This window comes from Zea mays, chromosome 6 (assembly GCF_902167145.1).
Source record: "Zea mays cultivar B73 chromosome 6, Zm-B73-REFERENCE-NAM-5.0, whole genome shotgun sequence".
In the NCBI taxonomy this organism is placed as follows: domain Eukaryota; kingdom Viridiplantae; phylum Streptophyta; class Magnoliopsida; order Poales; family Poaceae; genus Zea; species Zea mays.
Window position 1 is genome coordinate 107,506,695 of NC_050101.1, and position 22,845 is coordinate 107,529,539.

Here is a 22,845-nt window from a genome sequence, read left to right on the forward strand (position 1 = left end):
CGGATCTCGCCAGCGCCGGTGGTGGGTTGGAGGACTGGGAATGAGAGGAGGAGAAGGGGAACAACTGCTCGGGTATTATAGGCACAGGGCAAAAAAGGGTTGCGGAACCTAGCTGGCGCGAAGGTCGGCGGGCAACTCGGGCGGGTCGTTACCGCCGCGAGGAATCGAGGAAGAAGATGCACAGGGCAGCGGTCGCGGGCCCACCAGTCATATGGGAGAAACGGAATAGCATGCGCGTGCGAGAGTAGACCCGGGAGATTTGTTGAAGCCGCATCAGCCGGGAGCGACATTCACGGCGAAGGAATCGGCTGCGTTCCGTTGGTGAGGATGGAGCTGACCATGAGGGCCCACACGGAAGTGTCACAGGATTGCAGGTGTGGGTGGCTATGCGTCTGCCGGTAGGGTCCACCTGTCAGCGCAGGTACACGCGCGCGCTCGCATGGAGGCTGATGCTTGGTGGAGCGCGGGTGCAAGCGACGTGGGCCGATTTGGCGCCAGTGGCCCAATTAGGGTTTCCTTTCTTCCCTTTTTTTGATTTATTTTCTTTTTATTTGAATCTCTAGTTTGAATTTGAACCCTTTTGGGGACTTCACCTTTGAGTCAAATATTCAAACTCAAATACGTATAAGGATAATATATAAATATATTTTATACTTATTTTTATTCAATTAGTAATTTCTCTTCTTCTCTTTTTCTCAATTCTTGAATTTTCCTTTAGAATTTAAATTCCACTTTAGATCTTTAACAATTTTTTTTATTGTCACAAAATGCACTCACAAGAAAAAGTTCCAGCATGATGCAAAATTTTATTGAAGAACTATTCATTATGTTTCCTAATAATTCTCATGAATGAAAAGACATTACACATGAGGATTTATTATTTTTTTTACTCCAAAGTTGGGTATTACAATAATAGAGTTTTATGTCAGACGGCCTAGCGGTGGACCGTCGAGCATAAGAGCTGTGGGCCCACCAACGACCGTTATTAGAGTTAAATGCCGATGGCCTAGACATAAGCTATTTTTAACAATCACCGTCGGAAATAAATTTATTTTCGACTCGTTATAGGTGTCGTCGGATATAAGCTATTTCCGACGGTTTAGTGCCTATGTCCGACGGTTTTGACAGTTAAAAATTTACTCTTTTACTGTTGTGTCTGTTTCACGCCTTAGCCAATTTTAACTGAGTTCGTTCGTTCGTTTCAGGCATTTAGCTATCCGGCCGCTGTCGGTTTGCCTTTGCCCCAATGATGAACATGAAACAACCTTTTGGGGACCTAGAGCGGACCCAGCATGCTTGACTAATGGTTTTTCTGATGTTCCACCCAACGAATAATCAATCCGGGACCCGTCATTCCGAGCGCCCACTTTTTTTTTTCTTCTTTATTTGAGTTGTTTAGAGCTCGCAATCGTCCTCGGCAGCGCATGCACGAGCAGCGATGCGAGACCCCGGTCGCACTCCACATTTGGTAGTGACAATCACGCCGGCCGGCCGTCCTCTCCACCTCTCCATTCTCTCCTCTCTTCTCCCCGCTGCATTGATACATACATCCGTCCGGAACCCATACGCTGCACCCACACACACTGCGGCCAGCAGCACAGCAGAGAGGGGAGAGGGGTTGGGTGGGGGGATAAGCTTTGCCGACACCACACTGCATCCCTCGGCTGCCTGAAGCAAGCAAGCGACCGCTTCGTCCTAGGCAGCGCGTATCTGAGCTGTCGCTGATGGATGATAGATAAAGCGGTGGAGCAGGGTGAGAGGGAGGTGCTCCTCGTGGTTACCATCGCCACCATGGCCGTGTAGTGTACAGGAGCACTGCAGCCCGAAGCCCGGAAGAGGTTTTTCAGATACAGAGAGAAAGAAAGAGAAGGGGGTGGGCACAGCGCAGGCAGGATGAAGTCGAGAACTGCGACATTGGCGGTCGGCATCCTCCTCCTCGTCGCGCTTGTGGTGGTGGCGGAAGCCGACACCGACGCCGGCGATGGTATTGCAAGTTTTAGCAGGCCACGCCCCCGCCGCGTTCTTGGCTTGTGTTTTAGCAGACAAGTTAATGCCTGCGTGATCGGTGCTCTGCTTGTTCTTGCAGTCGCGGCCTTGGGGAATCTCTACAGCTCCTGGAACAGCCCGGCGCAGCTCACCGGCTGGTCCGCCAGCGGCGGCGACCCCTGCGGCGCTGCGTGGGCGGGTGTCTCCTGCTCGGGCTCCGCCGTCACCTCAATGTAAAGAGATTCTCAGTCTGGCACGCCAAATCTAGACTTTTCTAGCGATGAAAACGACAAGATGTTCTGTCGGCCACATTCAGCTGTGGTTCTAATATGCCTACGGGAACGCCGGTGTTTACTCTTTTCTTCTCCCACTTCACTCCGGCTCCTTCAAATGGGCACGGGAAGCCTCTGATGAATTACCTGAACCTGTTTTTTTTCTTATGCTGTTTGCTGAAACGTTTGTTAGTGGTGCTTAGCATTTACAACTACATCCATCCATTGCTGCTGGTGCTGCTGCCTTGCTTTTCCACCAAACAACATGCTTGCTATGATGAGAGTTGTAGTCGTACATTGTGTTGTTCTGCTCCTGTAAGATAGTATTAAATGTTGTTCGACATAATTTTGTAACTGAAATTTTCATAGCTTTTCAACCAAAATTGTCCTTAACAGTATATTGACATATGTGTTATTAAGCCATCCAAATCTTATTTGGTGTACAAATAAAGTTTGCAAAGTAGAAATGTTTCCTTCAAAATGCATGTGGACTTTATCGTTTTCATTTTTCTGTTTACACTCACGGCTATATGAATTTACCTGTTAACTGAAGTGTTCTGTCTCTTTCCACGCTTTGCAGCAAGCTTTCTGGTATGGAGCTGAATGGTACTCTGGGTTATCAATTGTCAAGTCTACAGGCTCTGAAAACAATGTACGAGCTAACACTTTTTTCTGAACATGCACCTTGCATGTGTTTCATTAATAGAGTAGCGAAGTTTACAAGGATTTGCTATAAAATCGGCGAGGTGCCCGCGATTAGACAACACTGAACAATATGAGCTAACAGTTGGTAGTTGGTACTATAGTTCTTCAGTTATGTGTGTCCTTTTCATAATTTATATCTTCTGTTTCTAAACATGCAGGGACTTAAGCAACAACCACTTGCATGATTCAATCCCTTACCAGTTGCCATCAAACCTTACCTATCTGTAATGTCTCCCAACCTGTACATATTATTCATGCTATTCGATTCTTGAAATTTGATTCAAAGCGAATACAGGAATCTGGCAAAAAATAACTTCTCCGGTAATCTTCCATACTCTATATCCAACTTGGTTTCACTTGAGTACCTGTAAGTTTCTATCCGCTGCAAAGATGTAATTCTTTCTGTGATGATCTTTTTAGTTAACACAATCTAACTGCAAGGAACCATTGGGTGCAGCAATCTCAGCCACAACTCGTTATTTCAGGAAATTGGTGAACTATTTGGAAGCCTCAATTCACTTTCAGAACTGTAAGGCCTAATGAACCGTTGTTTTCGTATGCAAACTTGACTTGAATATTGTGTTGTTGAAATTATTAATCATGCACAAACCATTTCAGTATTGAATGCCCTCTTCATTAGAAATTAAGTATAATTTTGAGCACAAATACAATATTCAAAATATAACATTGCCACCGATAAAATTATAACATATTTATTTTGGTCACAAATGTAAGGCCATCTACGCCTGTCCTAAGTCAAAAAAAGTTAACTCTGACTAACAGTATATTATATGAAACTCAAGCTTATTATATTATAAAATCAAGTTTCTCTGCAGATACACCAGAACACTTTTTTAACATAGGGACGCTTATTTTACTAAGAGGACAAGCATATTATAAACCTAGTTTTTATAATTAATCTGGTAAGAAAATATTTTGCTGTAACTCTATATAATTTTTTGGATAAATAATAGTGCAAAGTTAACTAATTTGACTTAGGACAAAGCTTGATGGACTTCAGTTTCCAATCATAGCAGGTATCTGTAGAATCTAATAAAGAGATTTTTCAAGAAAATCTACTGATACCATTTTCATGTGGCCAATCTAACAATCATATATAGACATTATTGGTTCAAATTAAAATAATTTGACTCATGGATCCTAGGGTGACTTATTTTGACTCGAAAGAGAATCCATTTATAATACATAGAGCTTTCAGATACTATCTGACTTTTTAACCTTTTAAAGAAATGCATTCAAAATTGCTTGAGCTATCCAAGCGAGGATGACACTAATTTTATTAGTGTTGGTATAGTATATGATTAGCTGCTCCTAAGCCCTATGAATTCATATTGTGATAATTAAAATCCTTACAGAGACGTATCTTTCAACAACCTCACGGGGAATCTTCCTTTCTCAATGGGCGCTCTGTCGAAACTTTCTAGCCTGTAAGTATTCAGAATTCGAGAGAAAAAAAAAAGTATTCAGATGTTCCCCTTTTGTATTTCCTTTTCATGGTTCTGATAGCTCTCTTCTTGACTGCTATGCAGTTATATGCAAAACAATCAACTATCAGGCACAGTTGATGTCCTCAGCAACATAAGCCTTGCGACACTGTAAGTAGCTTCCCATGTAACGATAAGTTTGGTAATTTTCCTTTCATGAAATTTTATCTTATATAACCTGTTATGTATTATGATGAACATATGTTCAAACAGAAATATTGCAGACAACAATTTTAGTGGCATGATACCTCAAGAATTCAGCTCAATTCCAAATTTAATGTATGCACAAGTATGCTTTGCTTTTTTTTCTGTTTTCTATTTTAACCATATGTACATACATGCTGATGCGTCGTTGGTGCTATTGCAATCACAGAGTTGGAGGAAACTCATTTGTCAATATGCCTGCCTCCCCGCCATCAACTCTGAAGCCACCTCTGGAGGAACCTCAAGGACCCGTTAGCGCTCCAACTAGCCCTGATACCCCTATTGATCAAGACGACAGGAAGATACAGACAGGTCCTCTTATAGGGATAGCTGTTGGCTCAATAGCTGCTGCCTCATGTGTTCTTTTCGTCTTGGTGTTCTGCCTCCACAATGCACGCAGAAGAAATGACGATGAGATCAGCGAACCAAAAGATCTTGTGGGTTCTCTTGCAGTAAGCATAGAAACAGGTATGGTCCTATTTCTTTTGTGCACTCTATAGTAGTGTTCTATTACCGTACCTGCATTTATTGTCACGTAGTGGTTCGTAATTCATCAGATAAGAATAGTGATGTTTCTCTGAGCAGGGAATACTGAAAACAAGCTAGCTAAAAAAAGAAACACAACGGGATCTAGTAATTTATTTAGTGAGGTAAAGCAAAAAATGGATCAGCAGCTCACGATTTTTGCTGTTGTCATAATTAATCTTTAACAAGAGTAGAAGTAAAGCAGCTAAGAAAGGTCTGACTTGTTGAATCGGTAAACCGTTGCTGCTCAGTAGCTTTATGTCTTTACATTCCCTTGGTGTTTCGTCGCTGCAGCAGCATCCAGTAGGGAAGTCCTGAACAACAACCATGAAAATAGTGCTGTAGCAACTTCAGATCTCCAACATGCTGGGAAGATGATGATGACTCCGGACAGAGTACTGCATGATACGACGAACGGTTCTTCTACTGCCAAAAGGCCAAAGGTTCCTGTGACGGTGACTTCATATACAGTTGCTGATCTCCAAGTCGCTACGAATAGCTTCTGTGAAGACTCTCTCCTAGGCGAGGGTTCGCTTGGTCGTGTTTACAAGGCTGGTTTTCCTAATGGGAAGGTAATAGGATATTTGACGTAACTGAACATTTTGAGCTGTGCCTTATCCCCTGTGATGCATGGCAGGTACTTGCCGTGAAGAAGGTAGACGACAGTGCCTTGCTGTCTCTGTATGGAGGAGGAGAAGACGCCTTCCTTGAGCTGGTCTCGAACGTTTCTCGGCTGAGGCATCCGAACATCGTGCCCCTCACAGGCTACTGCGTCGAGCACGGACAAAGGCTTCTCGTGTACGAGTACGTTGGGAACGGAACGCTGCGTGATGTGCTGCAGCACTGCTTGTCTGACGACGAGGGGGCGAGCAAGAAGCTCACGTGGAACACCCGCGTAAGGATAGCGCTAGGCACCGCTCGCGCCTTAGAGTACGTTATGACGACAGAAGCAGAAGGCCATGTTGCTCTGGTATTATATATACTATACTACTACTACTACATGTAATTTAACACATGTGTGCATATCTGATTCTCTAGGTACCTGCATGAGGTGTGCATACCCCCAGTGGTGCATAGTAGGACCTTCAAGGCATCTAACATCCTGCTTGATGAAGAGTACAGCCCGCATCTATCTGACTGTGGGCTTGCTGCTCTCACTACTGTGGTCTCCCCGGAAGCGGTTGGCTCCTTTGGATATAGTGCTCCTGAGCTCGCCATGTCAGGAACATACACTGCAAAGAGCGACGTGTACAGTTTCGGAGTAGTGATGCTGGAGCTGCTGACAGGCCGCAAGCCACTAGACAGGTAAAAAAACATGTCACTGCCCGCCATTTCCGACCTGGTGGCCCATTATTTGTTGTATAGATCAAGCTCACGCATGTAGTAGTGTTTGTGTGTGTGTGTGTTTACCGTACCAGCTCCAGAGAGAGGTCAGAACAGTCTCTCGTGAGATGGGCAGCCCCGCAGCTCCACGACATCGATCTCCTCGCCAGGATGGTCGATCCGGCGCTGGACGGGCTGTACCCTTCCAAGTCCCTCTCCCGTTTCGCCGACATCATCGCCATCTGCGTCCAGGTACGTACGCGCGTTCTTTGCCGCTATAGCTGCACAAAGTCCATCTCGATCTCTTCTGTGGGAAAAAAGGCTTGTTTTTTTGTTTTTTTTTTTTTTTTTTTTGCAGCCGGAGCCGGAGTTCCGCCCGCCGATGTCCGAGGTCGTGCAGCAGCTGGTGCGCCTGATGCAGAGGGCGGCCATCATAAGGCGGCAATCGGACGATCTGGGCTACTCGTACAGGGTCCCCGACCGCGACGGCGGCGCAGCAGCAGGCGACGTCCTCTGACTCTGAGAGGCTAGGAGGAGACCCAAGTTGGTTCACGTTTTGTTTCCGTCCGTCACCTGTAAATGACATTTGACATGTACTATAGGGTTCGGAGTGTACCTGGACTTTTCGTCAGCTGCGAGTGTCATGTATTGTGTGCGCTCTTGCAAGTGGTAGATATATAGATATATTTGTACTACTTATTATGAAGGTAAGAGTAGTCTGCCTCCCTTACGTTCTGCCGTTCTGCCGATTCTCAATCTCCACCGTCCATCCCACATCGCTGTTTTGCGTGCGTCAGCCGTCGTGCGTGCGTCGCCTCCCGTCTGCCCCTTCCCCGTCCGCGCGAAGCTCCCTCTGCCCCCTCCCGTTCGCAGTTCTCCTCCGCACGCTGGCAACCGCTCCCTCCCTCCGCCTCCACCTCCGCCGTCGGGCGCACCCTCTCCCTCGCTCTGGACCTCCCCAAGACTCCGTTCCCACGCCTCGCTGGACCCGCCATCACCGCCGCCTTGTTGGGCACGAAACCCTAGCGGCGCTTGCCGCCCCTGGATACCGCATCCCGCTCCCTGGCGCCTCCGCCCGTGCCCTGCTCCAACCGACATTGTCTCCTCGCTGGGCCACGGCTCCCCTTCGGATCGACGGTTGCGCCACCTAGCCACGCCGTCGGATCGGTGGTGCAGCGCGCGGTGCAGGAGATGGTGGAGGACCCGCTCGGTTGCTGGCACGCGCGCCGTCCTCAACTCCTCATGGACCTCGAGCCCGGCACCATGGACTCCGTGCGCTCAGGCCCCTTCGGCCAGATCTTCTGCCCCGACAATTTCGTCTTCCAGTCCGGCGCCGGCAACAACTGGGCCAAGGGCCACTACACCGAGGGCGCCGGCAACAACAGGAACCGCACCCGCCATCCGCGACCGTCAACCACCTACCTGCATCCTCTATCCGCCAGCGATGTCGGTGCCCCCACCGGCAACCGCCAGGTCCCTCCCCACCTCCTTCCTCTCGCCCTCCGTAGCCCCCTCCCTCCCTCGCTATCTCACTATTGCTTTTCCACTTCTATAGGTGTCCCTGTGGGGGTCCAGCACGAAGGAGATCACACGTGACACGCTGCTGCAGAAGGTCTCCGAGGAGAACCAGCTCCACAGACACCTTTGTCGTGCCGCCGCGGCTGCCCTCTCCATCCAGGTACCTCCTACGTCACCATCCAATGCCCCCTTCTTCGCCCATCATGTCTAATGAGGTATGAAATCTGCTCGCTGCTCACGGCACGAATTTTTCTTTGAGTTTTCGGGTAATTTAATCGACCTGTGAGTCCGTGCTTCGTTTCAATGATACACATGATTTTTGTGATGTCTGTTTCAAGGGAGAGATGCTTGCAATGGCTTATGAAAATGTCTTTCTGTTTCAGTTTTGCACTATGTTCTGTTGTGCAAACCTCTTTCTTTTCTTGTTTGGTGAATGACTGCAGAACCAAACTGATAGCACCCAGCTCCTCAGGTTGTCGTCTAATGCCTACGCATCATTTTTTTGTTGGGAGGGGGGTCATATTTCATATTTGGCACCTGAATTAAAAAGGAAATAATTGTTGTACCAATCCTTAGGTGTGCAAAATCATGGCTCTATTTTAAATCATCAATAATACTCCTCATCCTGCAATTTGTACAAATGGTTAAGCAAAACAAAACATGATAGTTTTGATAGAACTACATTACCATGCTTGTAAACTATTGAAGGAAATAGAAGGTTCACAAGGATTTATGTTCAAGTTTCATTCGAATAAAAAAATGTAACAGCCGCCTCATAGTGCAGGGAAGGCTTGTGAGTAAAAATCAATTTATAATGATGGTGTTATATATTATTTCTATTGAAGCATTCATCCAAGCCCCTTTCAATTTAGCCATGGAGTACAAGGGGAAAACGACTTTTAGAAAAGAAATGAATACCCATTGAGCCCACCATGTCCCCCTATGGTAGCAGACGCAATTTCGCAAAGGGTAGATCAAGATCATCGTATATCTATAAAGAATAGGAGAATAGTTTATGTGAGAAATGATTCTGGGAACATGACAAAGTACCAGCTCAAGGACAACATTTACCATAACTAAATGATTGAATGGTATCTTGAAGTATGAAACCAGCTGCCCAACCTACATAAACAACACTAAGGAGAAAAGGGTTAGGGAGAACAATTGATTTCCAATCTACAGTGGAGTAATTTCACTTATAGACTTACCACCTGCACTCATAAAAGTCTGTGGCTTGGCAAGCATTATAGGGACATCACCAATGAGGCCTAAATTAGAGTGAAGCATTATATTTAAAAAAACATACATGCCTATTTTAATTACATTAGATACATATCTAATATGTATTTCTTTGATTTCAGTTGTTTATATTGTATGTTGTTTTCAGGTCATATTCACCAATGATTGCTATGTGTTTGCGCTGTGCCCTTTCGCAGGACCTCAATTTCAGATGAATTTAAAAGACGAGGAGTACTAATTTTATATACAGTTATATTTCTTCTGTTAATCTTATAGGATAACACTAATCGGATGTTACTATGCATAAACTTATATATCAATGATTTATGGTTTTAATATAGTACAGGAGTATCAAATTAGAAGAGTTGTTTCCCTCACGTTTTCACATTGTTCTCCTTTTATGGTATGTCACTTGCAGAAAATTGGAATAGATACAACATTGGCAACAATGGTGAGGGACGAGCATGTTAAATTTACACTAAAATTTGAGTATGGATTTGGCTATGAGTAAACAAGCAGGTGATAACAGTACCTTTGTGTTCTACATTAATATATAAAGTGGAATTGATAGATTTCACAAAAGTATGGCTAGTTGAAATAGTGTTGATCTTATCCATGTATATTGTGGTTTCTTCTATTTATTATGGGTAGACCTTGTTTAAACAGCGTACCTTGAATTAATGTTGTATACAAGGGAAAGGGAGTGGTGTTCTTCAATTTCTCATCCGAGTGTTCTTCAATTTCTCGGGCGAGTTTTCGATTTCAGCCTAACAGAAGATTCGGCTCTCTTTTTCTTTTTATTGGATTAATGTTGTACCACTATCTGATTAGTACACATCCACCCTATTGAAGTAGGTCTCAACGTAGTTGGAGTAACACAGATTGTATCCCGAGTACATCCTCAATCGTGGTGTTCTCCAATTTCTCAGGGTGAGTTCTTTCCTTTTAAATTTTGATTGCTGTTTCTTTTTGTTCATATGGATTTGTGTAGTACAATTGTCCAAACATTTTTTATTTTGTTTGCTGTTTCTTTTTGTTCATATGGATTTGTGTAGGACAACTGTTGAAACGGACAGCACACAAGCTCCAATTTCTCAGGGTGAGTTCTTTCATTTTTTATATTTTGATTGATGTTTCTTTTTGTTCATATGGATTTGTGTAGTACAACTGTTCAATTGAGAAAATGAGGCGTTGCTGTTAAATTGCCTCTCGTTGGTGATTAAAATGGTGAATCAACTTTACATGCTTAAATCATCTTCAAATTAATGATGAAATCCAATGCACTGCTCACTTGCAGTTCTCTACACATTCCACTCAGTTCATCACTCTATGCCTAAGTTGGAGTATTCGAGTTCTAAAATGGTATCTGTTGAAAGAATATCTAGAACCTAAAGAATAGCTAGGTAAGTGTGACCAAGTTTTATATCATCATACAATGATCAAATTTAACAAATATTTGTAGTGAGACAGCATGTGATCCTGAAGATGTTGGATGTTGGAACAAAAAAAACATGACAAATATTTGTAGTGAGACAAGTGTTTGCTTGATCAAACCGGAGAGGTCAGTTTGTGAGCATACCAGGCAATTCTGTTATCCCAAATCGTATAGGCCGATTGCACTACTACTTCCCTAGCCGACCACTATGCCAGGGCTGAGAAACAACCTGTTGTGTCCAAGCCAACTTGGATTCCAAGTTAGTTTTAGATATATTTTGATGTCAGAAACTTGGAGAACAGGTAGTTTGATTTTATTATTTAGAGTTTCAGCGTTCAAAATGAGGCGCGTTATTGTCTTTATGATGTTTCTTTTTCAGAACCTTTATTCAGGTTTGGAATATACAGAATTCAGCTTTAAGCCTCCTATACAGATGTGTTGGTCGATTTGGTATTCATTAGTCAGTGAATGCTTTCCAAGATATCAGTCCAAATGTACAACTGTGCATAATTGTGTCAGCAACATCTTTGTTGCCCTTATTTTCTACCCGGCCGCCACCATGGCTGCGCTCGTTCAGTTCATATTCTATCATTTAATACACTCATTGTCTTCTCAGGATATGGAGAAAGAAATCAGGAAACAAGTAGATGACGCCATTGCTAAAGCAAAGGTCCCATTGCATTTAGATATGCTTTTATAGTTCTTTTGCTTCAAATTTGTGATGCTTACCACTGCATATACTTCTATTGATCTACAGGAAAGTTCTATGCCTGATACTTCTGAACTCTTCACAAATGTTTTGAAATAGAATTGCCCGAAGAAGTGGAGCTAAGGCAAATTTCGTCTGATATGCAGACGCTCACGAGGCTTCACAAGGGTGCAGAAGCTGAAAATATAAGGATTTTTTTCATGGCTTCACTGTTGTATCTTGTAAAAAGTCAAAGATATATTTTGTTTTTAGTCTAAAGCTTTTTTTGTGGTAGATAAATATGTTTGCCAATGTAATGGGACCAATCGCTTTGTTCTGTTCTTTTGTGCAGTTAGATGAGGCATCCAGGGCTCTCCTGATGAAGGTACTAGAAGATGCCACCCAGGACGTTGTGCAGAGGCAGGCAAAGGTAACCTGTTTTCTTTGCCATTAATTGTAGACGACCACACCTTCACAGTCATGTTTTGTGGTCAAATACTCAAATGCCAATGCTAACCAAATTTAAAATTTGTTTTTGTGGAGATGTTATTTTTTGAGATATCCACCACAAGTGTCTCTACCAGGATCATCATTTCTGATTCTGCAATGTATCTGCCTTGCTCCGTTTGCATTCTCATGTCGTATAGGCAAAAAAATTGTTAGTAGTCTCTGATCGCACAGTGGGTGGGGGGCTTCATTGGCCTGAAATGTAGCTTGCACTAGGTTGTTATGTTCATTTCGTTTTCCCTGAACAGAAGCCCATTTAATTTGCTTTGCCCTGCTATCATTCGGTTATCGGTTATTAATTGTTCACTAGCTGAATGCCCGTGCGTTGCAACGGGGATATATAATACCAGTATACTACGATAACTTGTCCACCGACGAATCTTCCCCAGGTTCGAGGGATTTACCGTCTCAACAGCTCGATTCTGTTGGCGCACGTGTTGCTATGTCTAATTTGGTTCCGTGATCCTTCGTTCGATGCATGTTAAGAGCGTGTGTATCTGTTGTTTCAGCTGAGTTAATCGGGGACTGGTCGTGTGCGGAGATGTTGGTGCTCTTCGAGACCCCCGCGCGGTTCACCCTATTCAAGGTGCTCGACAAGGTCGAGGTGAGTGACCCCCGCTGCAATTTCTAAAGTCTGTTATTGATTGGGTTATGCTTTTGTATTGGACCATCAGTGCTAATGTGCTATGCCTTTGTGTTCTTATTGGCAGGATCTATGGAAGGAGTTCACGACGTCGGACTCAGCGAGAAAGGTCTGTGTAGGATCAGCCACATTATGACATTATGTGTTTGTCGTTTTGAACAGATGGTACCGATTTAAGTGTCTCACTAACTCTTTTATTTCAGTGGAACACTGTGGACGTAGCCACTAGATATGTACTACTTAGCTTAGGGTAGCTTAGATGGCTATGTTTCAGAATGTGTTTTCCGTAAGCTATTTCAAACATTTCACATTTCAAGCATCAAGCTACAAAATGCCAACAGATTTGTGCTGCACATATGGATGAAGCCACTTGGAAATCATGCATACTGTGTCTCCTAACAAAGTTACTGTTTTCGTTCAAATGCAAAATAAGAAATAAGAAGAAAACTTGATGAGTCGTCCTATTCTCCGCTTCTGTACCTTTATTAGTTTTCTGTTCTAACCGATAACAGAGAACTTTCCTGTAGGTGGTCGAGCTGAAGGCTTTCAACAAGTTTGAGAACACATCTGATGCCCTATCCGCGGCAACCCTGATTATTGATAGCAAGCCTAGCAAGGGTCTGCGCAAGTTCTTGCAGAAACATTGTGAGGGTGAAACATTAGCAGTAGCTGATTCTAAGCTTGGAAATGCTATAAAAGAAAAGCTGGTCAGTAGTATTTCCTTGTTTTTTTAACTTTTTGTGAATGGCCAGCACTCGTGACATTTTAATTGTGTTGCCGAAAATTGACTGCCTTCACAATAGTGTTGTGATGGAGCTGATGAGAGGATTGAGAAATCAGCTTACCGAGCTTATAACTGGGTTGGGTGCACAAGACCTTGGTCCAATGAGCTTGGGATTGTCCCACAGCTTGTCTAGGTATAAGCTGAAGTTCAGCCCTGAGAAGGTGAGTCTTGTATCGGTGCCACTGTCAATCTTATTATTCATGTTGTTATATGCTCTATTTCTGGCTTTTATTGTGTCATCATTTGTGCTTGGCATTATGTACCGGTTTCCATATTGTACTCATGCACTTTTATTCTTTGATTGCCTGTTGGTGCATCTATATTATCTTTTGCAGCATTCAAAATACGTAACATCTTATGAGTTTTTGACTATTTAAGATTCTTCTAGATCTTTGCTATTAAAGAATTATTTTGACATGTTAAGTGATTTTTTATTGTTTGTGTTACACAGGTTGATACAATGATCATTCAAGACATTGGATTATTGGATGATCTTGACAAGGAGCTTAACACTTATGCCATGAGAGTTCGTGAATGGTATGGCTGGCACTTTCCAGAGCTCACCAAAATAGTTACAGATAATATACAGTATGCCAAAGTTGTGAAGATGATGGGCAACAGAGTTAATGCAGTCAACCTTGACTTCTCTGAGGTGATTTTTGACATCTAAATATGATATACAATTCATATAAAAGACATTGTTTAGTAAGGTCCGTTGTTTTCAGATATTGTCAGATGAAGAGCTAGAAACACAGCTAAAGGAGGCAGCAGTAATATCCATGGGAACAGAAGTTAGTGACCTTGACTTATCGAATATCAGAGAGCTATGTGATCAAGTGCTGGCCCTTTCTGAGTACAGAGCCCAGCTGTATGACTATTTAAGAAGCAGGATGAACACTATTGCACCAAATTTGACAGCACTGGTGGGTGAATTAGTTGGCGCTCACCTTATTGCACATGGTGGAAGTTTGCTAAATTTGGCCAAGCAGCCTGGTAGCACAATTCAGATACTTGGTGCAGAGAAGGTTTGTTTACTTGTGAATGGATGATTCTGGAAACCATTTTTTCCCAATTTCCACCTCTTCTGAGTGTGTTTGTGTGCCTTGTGTGCAACAACGGTTTAGTATGACATGCTTATGTTGTCTGCTAGAATTATCTAACATCTTGCGAAACATGTGAATTTCTTGTTTCGTGTCCTTTTTTTAAAAAAAGTTTATTCTCTAATAATGCCATAGTGATGTCAATTGATGTCATGTGTTAGCATTATTTAGTTTGCTGTCTGCTAGAATTTGCTTTATTCACTTAGAACTAAAGATTTATTATTTAGTTATGCTGTCTGCTAGAATTTTCTTTCTTCGCTAAGAACTAAAGATTATGTTTCTCACCAGGCTTTATTCAGAGCTCTAAAGACAAAGCATTCTACACCTAAGTATGGCCTCATCTACCATGCATCCTTAATTGGCAAGGCTTCTCAAAAGCACAAGGGAAAAATCTCCCGTTCTCTTGCTGCAAAAACGGCTCTTGCCATCCGGTATGATGCCCTTGGTGATGGTGAGAACAAAATGTGTGTTATCGTAATATACTGGTATTATATATTTCCGTTGCAACGCACGGGCATTCAGCTAGTATATATGTAGAAGGGGAAAAAACGTGTCCTTTTTTTGTGTTAAATTCTTTGACCTCCCACGCGGCCACGCCAGCCGCAGACGGTGACCCGTGCGTCCTGGCTGCAGCCTTGCGTTGCGGCGCGGCAAGCTTCTCCGATTTGCGGCGCGGCAATTCAGCGAACGCCTTCTGGCTTTTATCCCGTGGAACGGCCGTGATGTTAGAGTTATTCGTCCGCAGGCGCTAATGTCATGTCAAACATCCTGTAACATGTAGAATTCGTCGATACGGACAGCTTTGGAATATCCGTGCTTGCTGGACCATCCGCCTCGTTTTTTTATTTAGCTATTGTTTCTTACACCTTTACATCTATTGTGAGACTAATGGAATGTTTGTTTAAGATTATAATATGTCCATGACACTCAGGCTTCCTGCATGGGTCGCTCTCGGAGCCTCCTCTCGGTCGTGAAACCTTACTGCCCTCCCTTCTCGATCGTGACTCCCACTACAACGAGTAAAAGTGAGTTTTTATTTGCTAATAAGGGTCTGTTTGATTTCATTTGGGATCAGATGAGATTGGGTGGATTTAAGTCCATAGCAAGTCAAAAATCTCTATTATTTTTTAATCCCATCAAATTTATGTGGTACCGAAATAACCGAACGAGTTAACATAGTAACTTAGACCTATTTTGGTTTTCAATATTCCTGGGACTAAATTTTAGTCCGATGACTAAACTTTAGTCTCTACATGTTTAGTTTTAAAGAGTAAAATAGGTCCAGAACGCATTAAATGCACTATAGAAAATTGAAATAATACCCCTTGTATGCTTAAGGGCATGTGCAGTGGTGTAGACAGCTATCGTCTACAGGTGCTTTGGATAGTGCACATAGACAGTAAAAAAGACAACTCATACAACAGTTCGGTCTAATAAGTTGTCTAACATTATTTAATTCATTTAAGATCTTTATTTCTCTTGTTGATCAAACATACAATAATGAATGTTGTTATTGTCTCGTAGCCTTCTGGTACTGCGTTGGTTTTGCGTCGACTGGTTCTTGGAGCATGAGCCAGAGCCGGCGCCTAGCGAGACGACGACCCCATTCCTCTCTTCACTAATTATGGTCCACGTGAGATACATCTAGCATATAATTTATTCAAGTTATAGACTTTTGTTGTGTTAAGTGAATGAATAAGATAAAAACAAAAGTTATAAATACTATAAATAATACGAATATAAATAATACGAATGATGAAAAAAAGTTGTCTGTGTATTTTTTATCTTAAAGATAGTTTATACATCACTTTATTATGTATTTGTGGAAACTACAAAATATTTATCTTTCCTATGATCCTTTTATAATAACCAACAATTCTGATCCCGTATTTCGACAGTTGGGTTTCTTTTTCATTTTCATATCGGTCAAAAAAATAAAAACAAAAATAATTTAGCAGTTGTTTCAATCGTTTTAGACCCTTTTCATCCATACCCGCGGCGGCCTGCCTGCCTCTGCCAGGTCATCATCGTTTGCTCGCCGTACCAAACCGCGAGACAATTGCATATTTAGGACTCTAAACAATATGCTTCGCAATAATGCCATTCAAAAGATTTAATCCGTAAAAAAGGTACTACAAATCTTCTCTAATTGATTATACTACCATTCAACGTATATTTTTCTTTTTTATAATCTGATCTCATGTATTTTCTCTGCAACAAGACAGTTTTACCCCTTATTACTTATACACATTTTTTATTTGGAAATCCAGAATCAACCGTTCTCTTCATCTCCATATCGCGAACTAACAGAACGAGTCTCCTAACAGAACCAACTTTCCTTCTCTCTCTCCCTTCTCTCGCCATGGATCCCGCGAGATCTCTGCAGCCGCCGCCCAGGGATGAGATGCATAGGACCAGCCGCACATATCTGCCGGAGCGTTGTTCCTTGGAGGAGGAGCCCTCGTGGTCCATGCAGTCCGCCAAGGTCGCCCTCGCGGCGCCGTTCGTCGAGGAAGCCCTCGTCGCGCCGTCCGCGGGGCCGGATGAGATGCTTTTCGAAGCCGCGCCTTCTGCCAAGTCCGCGCAGTCCGCCAGGGTCGCCCTCGCGGCGCCGTTCGCCGAGGACGCCCTCGTCACGCCGTCCGCCGGGCCGGAGGAGATGCTAGCCGATGCCGCGCCGTCCACCAAGCTCGGCGAGGAGGTGCTAGCTGAAGTCGCGTTCACTAGGGCCGCTAATGCCGCGCCAACAGTCGCGCTCGGTGAGGAGGTCACGCTGGACAGTGCGGCCTCGCCAGCTCTCCCTGTGACGACCATGGATGTCGTATCTGAGAACGTGACTACGCCCATGGATGCTGGATCGTCGCCCACTACGATTGATCTCGTTAGATCTTTGCTCCCCAATATTTCTTCTCCGACAGTACAATACAATCTCCCTGTACTTCCTGTCCAAAGGTGATTGTTATTGTTAGCGCTGTTTTTTGCTATGTCATTTTTAATGTTTATATTATGTATATGATCAATAGGTTATTTAGAGTGTTTCACAATTGTTATGTATTACATGAAAGGTTACATTTGTTTAGGTCCAATGTTGAACCTGTGGAAAATATGCCAAGAGTTGATTGGAATAGCTTACATATAGTGGAAACACATGATGACGAAGGTCGAATTGCACTTTTGAGCGAAAATCAGATTTATGCACTTTTAGGTTTAAGAGAAGAGGGGACTACAAATGAATCTGAATATGTTGAACATGGGGTTGATAATGATGATGATTGCTTTCGTACTAGTGATGTTCTACCAAGTGAGATGGTTATTTCGTATGATAAGGACCACCCTATAATGGATATTGGTACAATCTACCCAACAATGGAGGAGTTCAAGATGGCAGTACGACAATTTGCCATCAATAAGGAGTTTACTTTAGGGACAGAGAAGTCAGATAAAAAGAGGTATAGGTGTTTTTGCAAGTCTAGTCTTGATTGTCCTTGGAAAATAAATGGCACCAAACATAAAGAGGAAAGCATTGTAGAGGTAAATATTTTTTTTCTTTTTCCAATTATTATTTGATTCCATAAATTACTTTGATTCTCATTGGTTATTATTTGTGTAGGTGACAGCCTTAACTAACCACCATACCTGTATGTCTAACATGAGGATGAAAACTATAACTCCATCACAGAAGTGGGTAGCTAGTAAGGCCGTGACTATTCTTAGAGAATCTCCTAAAATGGGTGCCAAGGAATTACAGGATAAGCTACAGAAACAATATTCTGTCACAATTTCTTATGACACTGTATGGAGGGGTAAGGAAAAAGCCCTTGCGGAAATTTATGGTAAATGGGAAGACAATTTTGAGTTGTTGTTTAGATGGAAGGCTGAGGTACTTAAGAGGTCTCCTGGGAGTGTAGTGGAGATTGATGTACTTGATGTGGATGGTCAAGTATATTTCAATCGTTTTTTCTGTGCTCTAAAACCATGTATTGATGGTTTCTTGGAAGGTTGTAGGCCTTATTTGAGTATAGATTCGACAACACTTAATGGAAGGTGGAATGGTCATTTGGCAGCAGCTGTATGAGTCGATGGACATAATTGGATGTATCCACTTGCTTATGGTTTCATAGCTTCTGAAACAGAAAATAACTGGACTTGGTTTATGCAACAACTAAAGAAGGCAATAGGTGATCCTCCACTACTTGCTGTTTGCACAGATGCTTGTAAGGGCTTGGAGAATGCAGTAAAGAATGTTTTCCCAAGTGCGGAGCAAAGAGAATGCATTCTTCATCTTATGAAAAATTTTCAGAAAAAATTTAGAGGCTTTGGCAAGATGTATCCTGCAGCAAGAGCTTACAGAGATGACATATTCTATGAACATATGGCCTCCATTCTAAATGAATCAACAGAAGTGTTGAAATGGTTACAAGCTAATCATAAGTTAAAGTGGTACAGATGTGCTTTCAATACAGAAATTAAATGTGATTACATTACTAATAATTTAGCAGAGGTATTCAATAACTGGATAAGGGACATTAAAGACTTGCCTGTGGCTGAGCTTGCTGATAAGGTTAGAGAGATGATCATGCAATTATGGAACAAGCGAAGAAATATTGGATCCATGCTACCTGAAAAAAGGATACTTCCAGCAATTATGGTCCAGCTCAAAGCAAATACTAGAGGGTTGGGGCATTTGAAAATTGTACCATCTGCTAATTGGAGTGCAGAGATTTGGGACCACAACAACAAAATTGAAAGGCACATTGTCAAATTAAATCAAAGGACTTGTACATGTCTTGAATGGCAGCACACTGGTAAACCATGTCAACATGTATTGGCATTTGTAACCAGACAACGAGGAGTGGACATTGAACAGTTTGTGCATGAGTACTTCTCTGTGAATAAATTCAAGGCTGCTTACAGCAGAGAGATTGAGCCATTGACAGATAAAACCCAATGGCCACAAGTAGAACTACCTTTTGCTGTTGGCGCACCACTTGCTAAGGGAAGTGCAGGGAGACGAAGGAAACTAAGACTAAAAGGATGTTTGGAAGGTGGCCAAAAAAAGAAAAATGTTGAAGGTGCTAACGAAGGCGAAAATGGTGCTGTTCCAATCAATGCAAAGGGACAGAAAATGACAAGGGGACCAATGACTTGCATTCGATGTGGAGAAAAAGGTCATAGACAAGCTAGTTCCAAGTGTCCACTCAATGGGACTGCAAAAAAGAGGCAAGTATATTTTTTCTACTTCTAAAATACAACAATTTATTATTATATAATGTATTGATTTTACTTGTAGAAAGTGGAATCAACCTAGGAGGAATATTACAAAAGCTAAGCCAAGAGAACTTTGCACACCACACAGGCCAACTAGTGAAGAAATATTACGGGATAGTCCAGGAAGGATCACTAGAAGGTAAAAGCGAGGTCAACCGTCTTTAAATATACATAATGTTTATATACCTAATTATTACTATATTCATTGTGCAGCCGCCTTGCGTTCTTGTTAGGAGAGGGCAGTTCTTCCCAGACCAGTACCACAAATCCTGTGAGAGTTCCAGCAACGTCTGCACCAAACAAGATGACTCCAAAGAGGAGACTATACAGTGGATAAATGATTTGTTAATTCTTTTTACCTTCTACACGAGATATGACCTTTTTACGATGAGATGTAAACTCGTCACATTTTTTGATTATTTGTGACTATTTAACATTTATGAGATGAATAGTTGGAAGAGGTCAGGCTGTTGTACAGCTCCTGCATCTGCACCGTTCTGTTGTCACTCTGGCAAATCTGGTTTATTTTCTCGAGGACCATCCCGGGTTCAATCAAAATCTGGCGGCTATGATGTGAAACTATAAACCTGTAAAACTGGAGTCCGTTCTTTGATCCTGACTGAACCAGTTGCAGGAAAAAACTGGAGCTGGTCAGCTCGGGACTGCAGCAGGCCGTTTCAGCCGCGTCCTTAATTCATACTCCCTCCGTACTGGTAAAGCAAGTCGTTTAGGACAACATTTAGCATACCAAGGAGTGATTAACTAGGGTAGTGCTTTCCCTCTTTGCCCTTATTAAATAGGGTGTCGGGTCCTAGTGGTCACAACAGGTTCTAGTGGATGACCCGGTTAGTGTACACGTCCTAAGTTGTTTTGCAACCATGGGACTTGGGTTCGACTCTAGACTAGCACATTTTTTTGTTTGGAGTTTTTTCATGGCGCTGGGAATTTTTCTCATGGCGCGCGCTCGGGTAGTTTTGCATGGCGCTTTTTCCGTTTCATTGCATGGCGGCAATTTCCGTTTCCTTGCATGGCGCCAATTTTGCATGCTGCGCACGGCGGCAATTTTGCATGCTGCGCGCGCTGGCTGCCGCATTTTTTCATTTTGTTGCATGCCATAGTTTTTGCACCGCGCGCTCCCTGATTTTTTTTCATAGCGCAGACCTCTATTTAAACGCTCGCAACACAGTTTCTGCTATGGCCAGCAATTCCTTTGATCTGAACCTGCCTATCCTAGAAGATGACAATAACATTGCTTATGTTTTTGAGTGTTTGTGCTCGACCAAGGTTTAGGAATGGTGAGTGTACTTTTGATGGGAAAATTGGTTGTTTCCCACTTGTGACTTATGCAAATGCTATAAGACGAAGTAGGAATCGTCTTCGTGGAGAACAAGTTATCAAACCCATAACTTCAATCACAAGAGATGTGATTAGAGAATTCATGGTTCACAAAGTATTGCCTGCCATCCGAGCCAAATGGCCACGTGAAGATATGGACAAACCAATTTACATACAACAGGATAATGCACCTTCTCATTTACCTGTGAATGATCCGACCTTTTGTGAGGCTGCTAAGCAAGAAGGATTTGACATTCGCCTTATTTGTCAACCACCTAATTCTCCAGATTTTAACATTCTAGATCTTGGTTTTTTCCGAGCTATTCAATCTATTCAATACAAGAAGCAAGCAAAAACACTGCAACAACTAATTCCAGCAGTGCAACAGGTAAACTGATCAAAATGTTTCATTATTTTATTGATCAATACATTTACTCAATTTTGATTTCTTCTAACAATTGTAGGCATTCGAAGAGTTTTGTCCATGCAAGTCAAATAGAATTTTTTTTAACACTCCAGAGTGTTCTCAAAGAAGCCATGAAGGTTAAAGGATGCAACAAGTTCAAGATTCCTCACATGCAAAAGAAAAAACTAGAGAACGAAAACCGGTTGCCCTTGCAAATATCTTGTGATGCGTCCTTGCTAGCTGATGCCATCGCTAGTCTTCCTGCGTGAAATAATTAGACAAGTTAGGTTATGCATATCACTTGCTAGAGATAGAATGCATGTAAGCTAGAATTATTGAGAGATGTGACCTTTTTTCTGGCTCTACTATTCCGTTGAAATGCCGGTAGCAGAGAACTCGCGAGCGCAGGTGGCAACTCAACCGGCGTGCATGCAGCGCGGTGCATGCGCATGCAACAGCTAGCAGCGATTCCACTTCCCATGCACAACCATCCATTAATTACGCCAGCAATTAACGTGGGGGTAAAAGAGTCCAACATGCAGGCCAACTTTCAAAGCGACATGCAATACGCAAATGTAACAAACTCCTATTACGACTTTATTTACCAGTATGGAGGGAGTATATGATTTCGGGCATCCGTGTGTTTGTGATTTGGTCAGAATTTCAGCATTGCCTTCGTCCAGGATGGACATGGACATGTCTGATTCGGCTCTGCAACGCGAACGAGCGACTAATATTTTCCCTGAGGCTCAAGCTTGACAGATTCTTCCCGTTTGTGTGCATCAGTCAGGCTGATGGTCTGTCCCATGGAGCAGTCAGTACAAACTCCTCTTGCATCAGATAGTTCATGTCTCGTGTATGCATACGCAGTAGCTTGCCACAGCCCACAAGCACATTTTTTTGGACGTGGAAGGCGCTGCAGGGGATCCGGGATTTGGACGTGGACGCGGACGGCTTCGTGCTGAACACCTTAGACGACCTGGAAAGCGGCTCGACGACGGTTCTCGCGGAGGCGCCGGGCAAAAAGGTGATCGCCGTCGGGTCCGTCTCGCTGTGCCGCTCACCAAGTCTCGACCCTCGGTCCATGTCGAGTGACGCCAGGCGATGCATGGCGTGGCTGGACGCCAAGGACCTCAAGTCCGTGGTGTAGTGAGCTTCGGCCGGGCGCATGCCACCCGCTCAGCTCATGCAGCTTGGCATGGCGCTTCGTTGCTGGGACGTTGGCCAGAGGAGGGATCTATAAGGGGTAAAACTGTCTTGTTGCGGAGAAAATACATGAGATCAGATTATAAAAAGGAAGAATATACGTTGAATGGTAGTATAATCAATTAGAGAAGATTTGTAGTACCTTTTGTACGGATTAAATCTTTCGGATGACATTATTGCGAAGCGTATTGTTTAG

At 43.0% G+C, this 22,845-nt stretch overlaps 3 protein-coding genes and 1 long non-coding RNA gene across 12 annotated transcripts; all 4 read left to right on the forward strand.

Moving 5' to 3' along the window:
* Positions 1-1,307: 1,307 nt before the first annotated feature.
* On the forward strand, positions 1,308-7,255 carry LOC103629715 (protein STRUBBELIG-RECEPTOR FAMILY 8). 8 transcript variants are annotated; one of them, XM_008650831.3, is made up of 15 exons: positions 1,308-1,984; positions 2,087-2,219; positions 2,839-2,910; positions 3,122-3,187; positions 3,259-3,330; positions 3,421-3,492; positions 4,340-4,411; positions 4,514-4,579; positions 4,682-4,747; positions 4,842-5,140; positions 5,492-5,769; positions 5,835-6,127; positions 6,236-6,502; positions 6,616-6,772; positions 6,879-7,255. In XM_008650831.3, the coding sequence occupies exons 1-15, from the start codon at positions 1,894-1,896 to the stop codon at positions 7,035-7,037; spliced, it is 2,163 nt and encodes a 720-aa protein (XP_008649053.1). In that variant the 5' UTR covers positions 1,308-1,893; the 3' UTR covers positions 7,038-7,255. The 8 variants fall into 8 exon arrangements, with proteins under 8 accessions (XP_008649053.1, XP_008649051.1, XP_008649052.1 ...); XM_008650829.4 differs by having other exon boundaries at positions 1,334-1,984; positions 6,585-6,772; XM_008650830.4 differs by having other exon boundaries at positions 1,334-1,984; positions 5,495-5,769; positions 6,585-6,772.
* Positions 7,256-10,907: 3,652 nt separating this feature from the next.
* LOC103629716 (uncharacterized) lies at positions 10,908-11,512 on the forward strand. The gene is made up of 2 exons (XR_002263150.1): positions 10,908-11,382; positions 11,470-11,512. It is a non-coding gene; the product is annotated as an uncharacterized lncRNA (long non-coding RNA).
* Positions 11,513-12,418: 906 nt separating this feature from the next.
* On the forward strand, positions 12,419-15,457 carry LOC103631271 (probable nucleolar protein 5-2). Its single transcript, XM_020540031.2, has 9 exons — positions 12,419-12,511; positions 12,618-12,659; positions 13,078-13,256; positions 13,330-13,495; positions 13,786-13,986; positions 14,060-14,359; positions 14,723-14,898; positions 15,068-15,204; positions 15,366-15,457. The coding sequence occupies exons 1-9, from the start codon at positions 12,449-12,451 to the stop codon at positions 15,455-15,457; spliced, it is 1,356 nt and encodes a 451-aa protein (XP_020395620.1). The 5' UTR covers positions 12,419-12,448.
* Positions 15,458-16,714: 1,257 nt separating this feature from the next.
* Positions 16,715-20,179, forward strand: LOC103629717 (uncharacterized). 2 transcript variants are annotated; one of them, XM_008650833.4, is made up of 5 exons: positions 16,722-17,386; positions 17,515-17,965; positions 18,045-19,654; positions 19,725-19,841; positions 19,916-20,179. In XM_008650833.4, exons 1-3 carry the CDS (start codon positions 16,797-16,799, stop codon positions 18,507-18,509), a joined length of 1,506 nt encoding a protein of 501 aa, XP_008649055.1. In that variant the 5' UTR covers positions 16,722-16,796; the 3' UTR covers positions 18,510-19,654; positions 19,725-19,841; positions 19,916-20,179. The 2 variants fall into 2 exon arrangements, with proteins under 2 accessions (XP_035815995.1, XP_008649055.1); XM_035960102.1 differs by having other exon boundaries at positions 16,715-17,386; positions 18,045-19,841.
* The last annotated feature ends 2,666 nt before the right edge of the window (positions 20,180-22,845 follow it).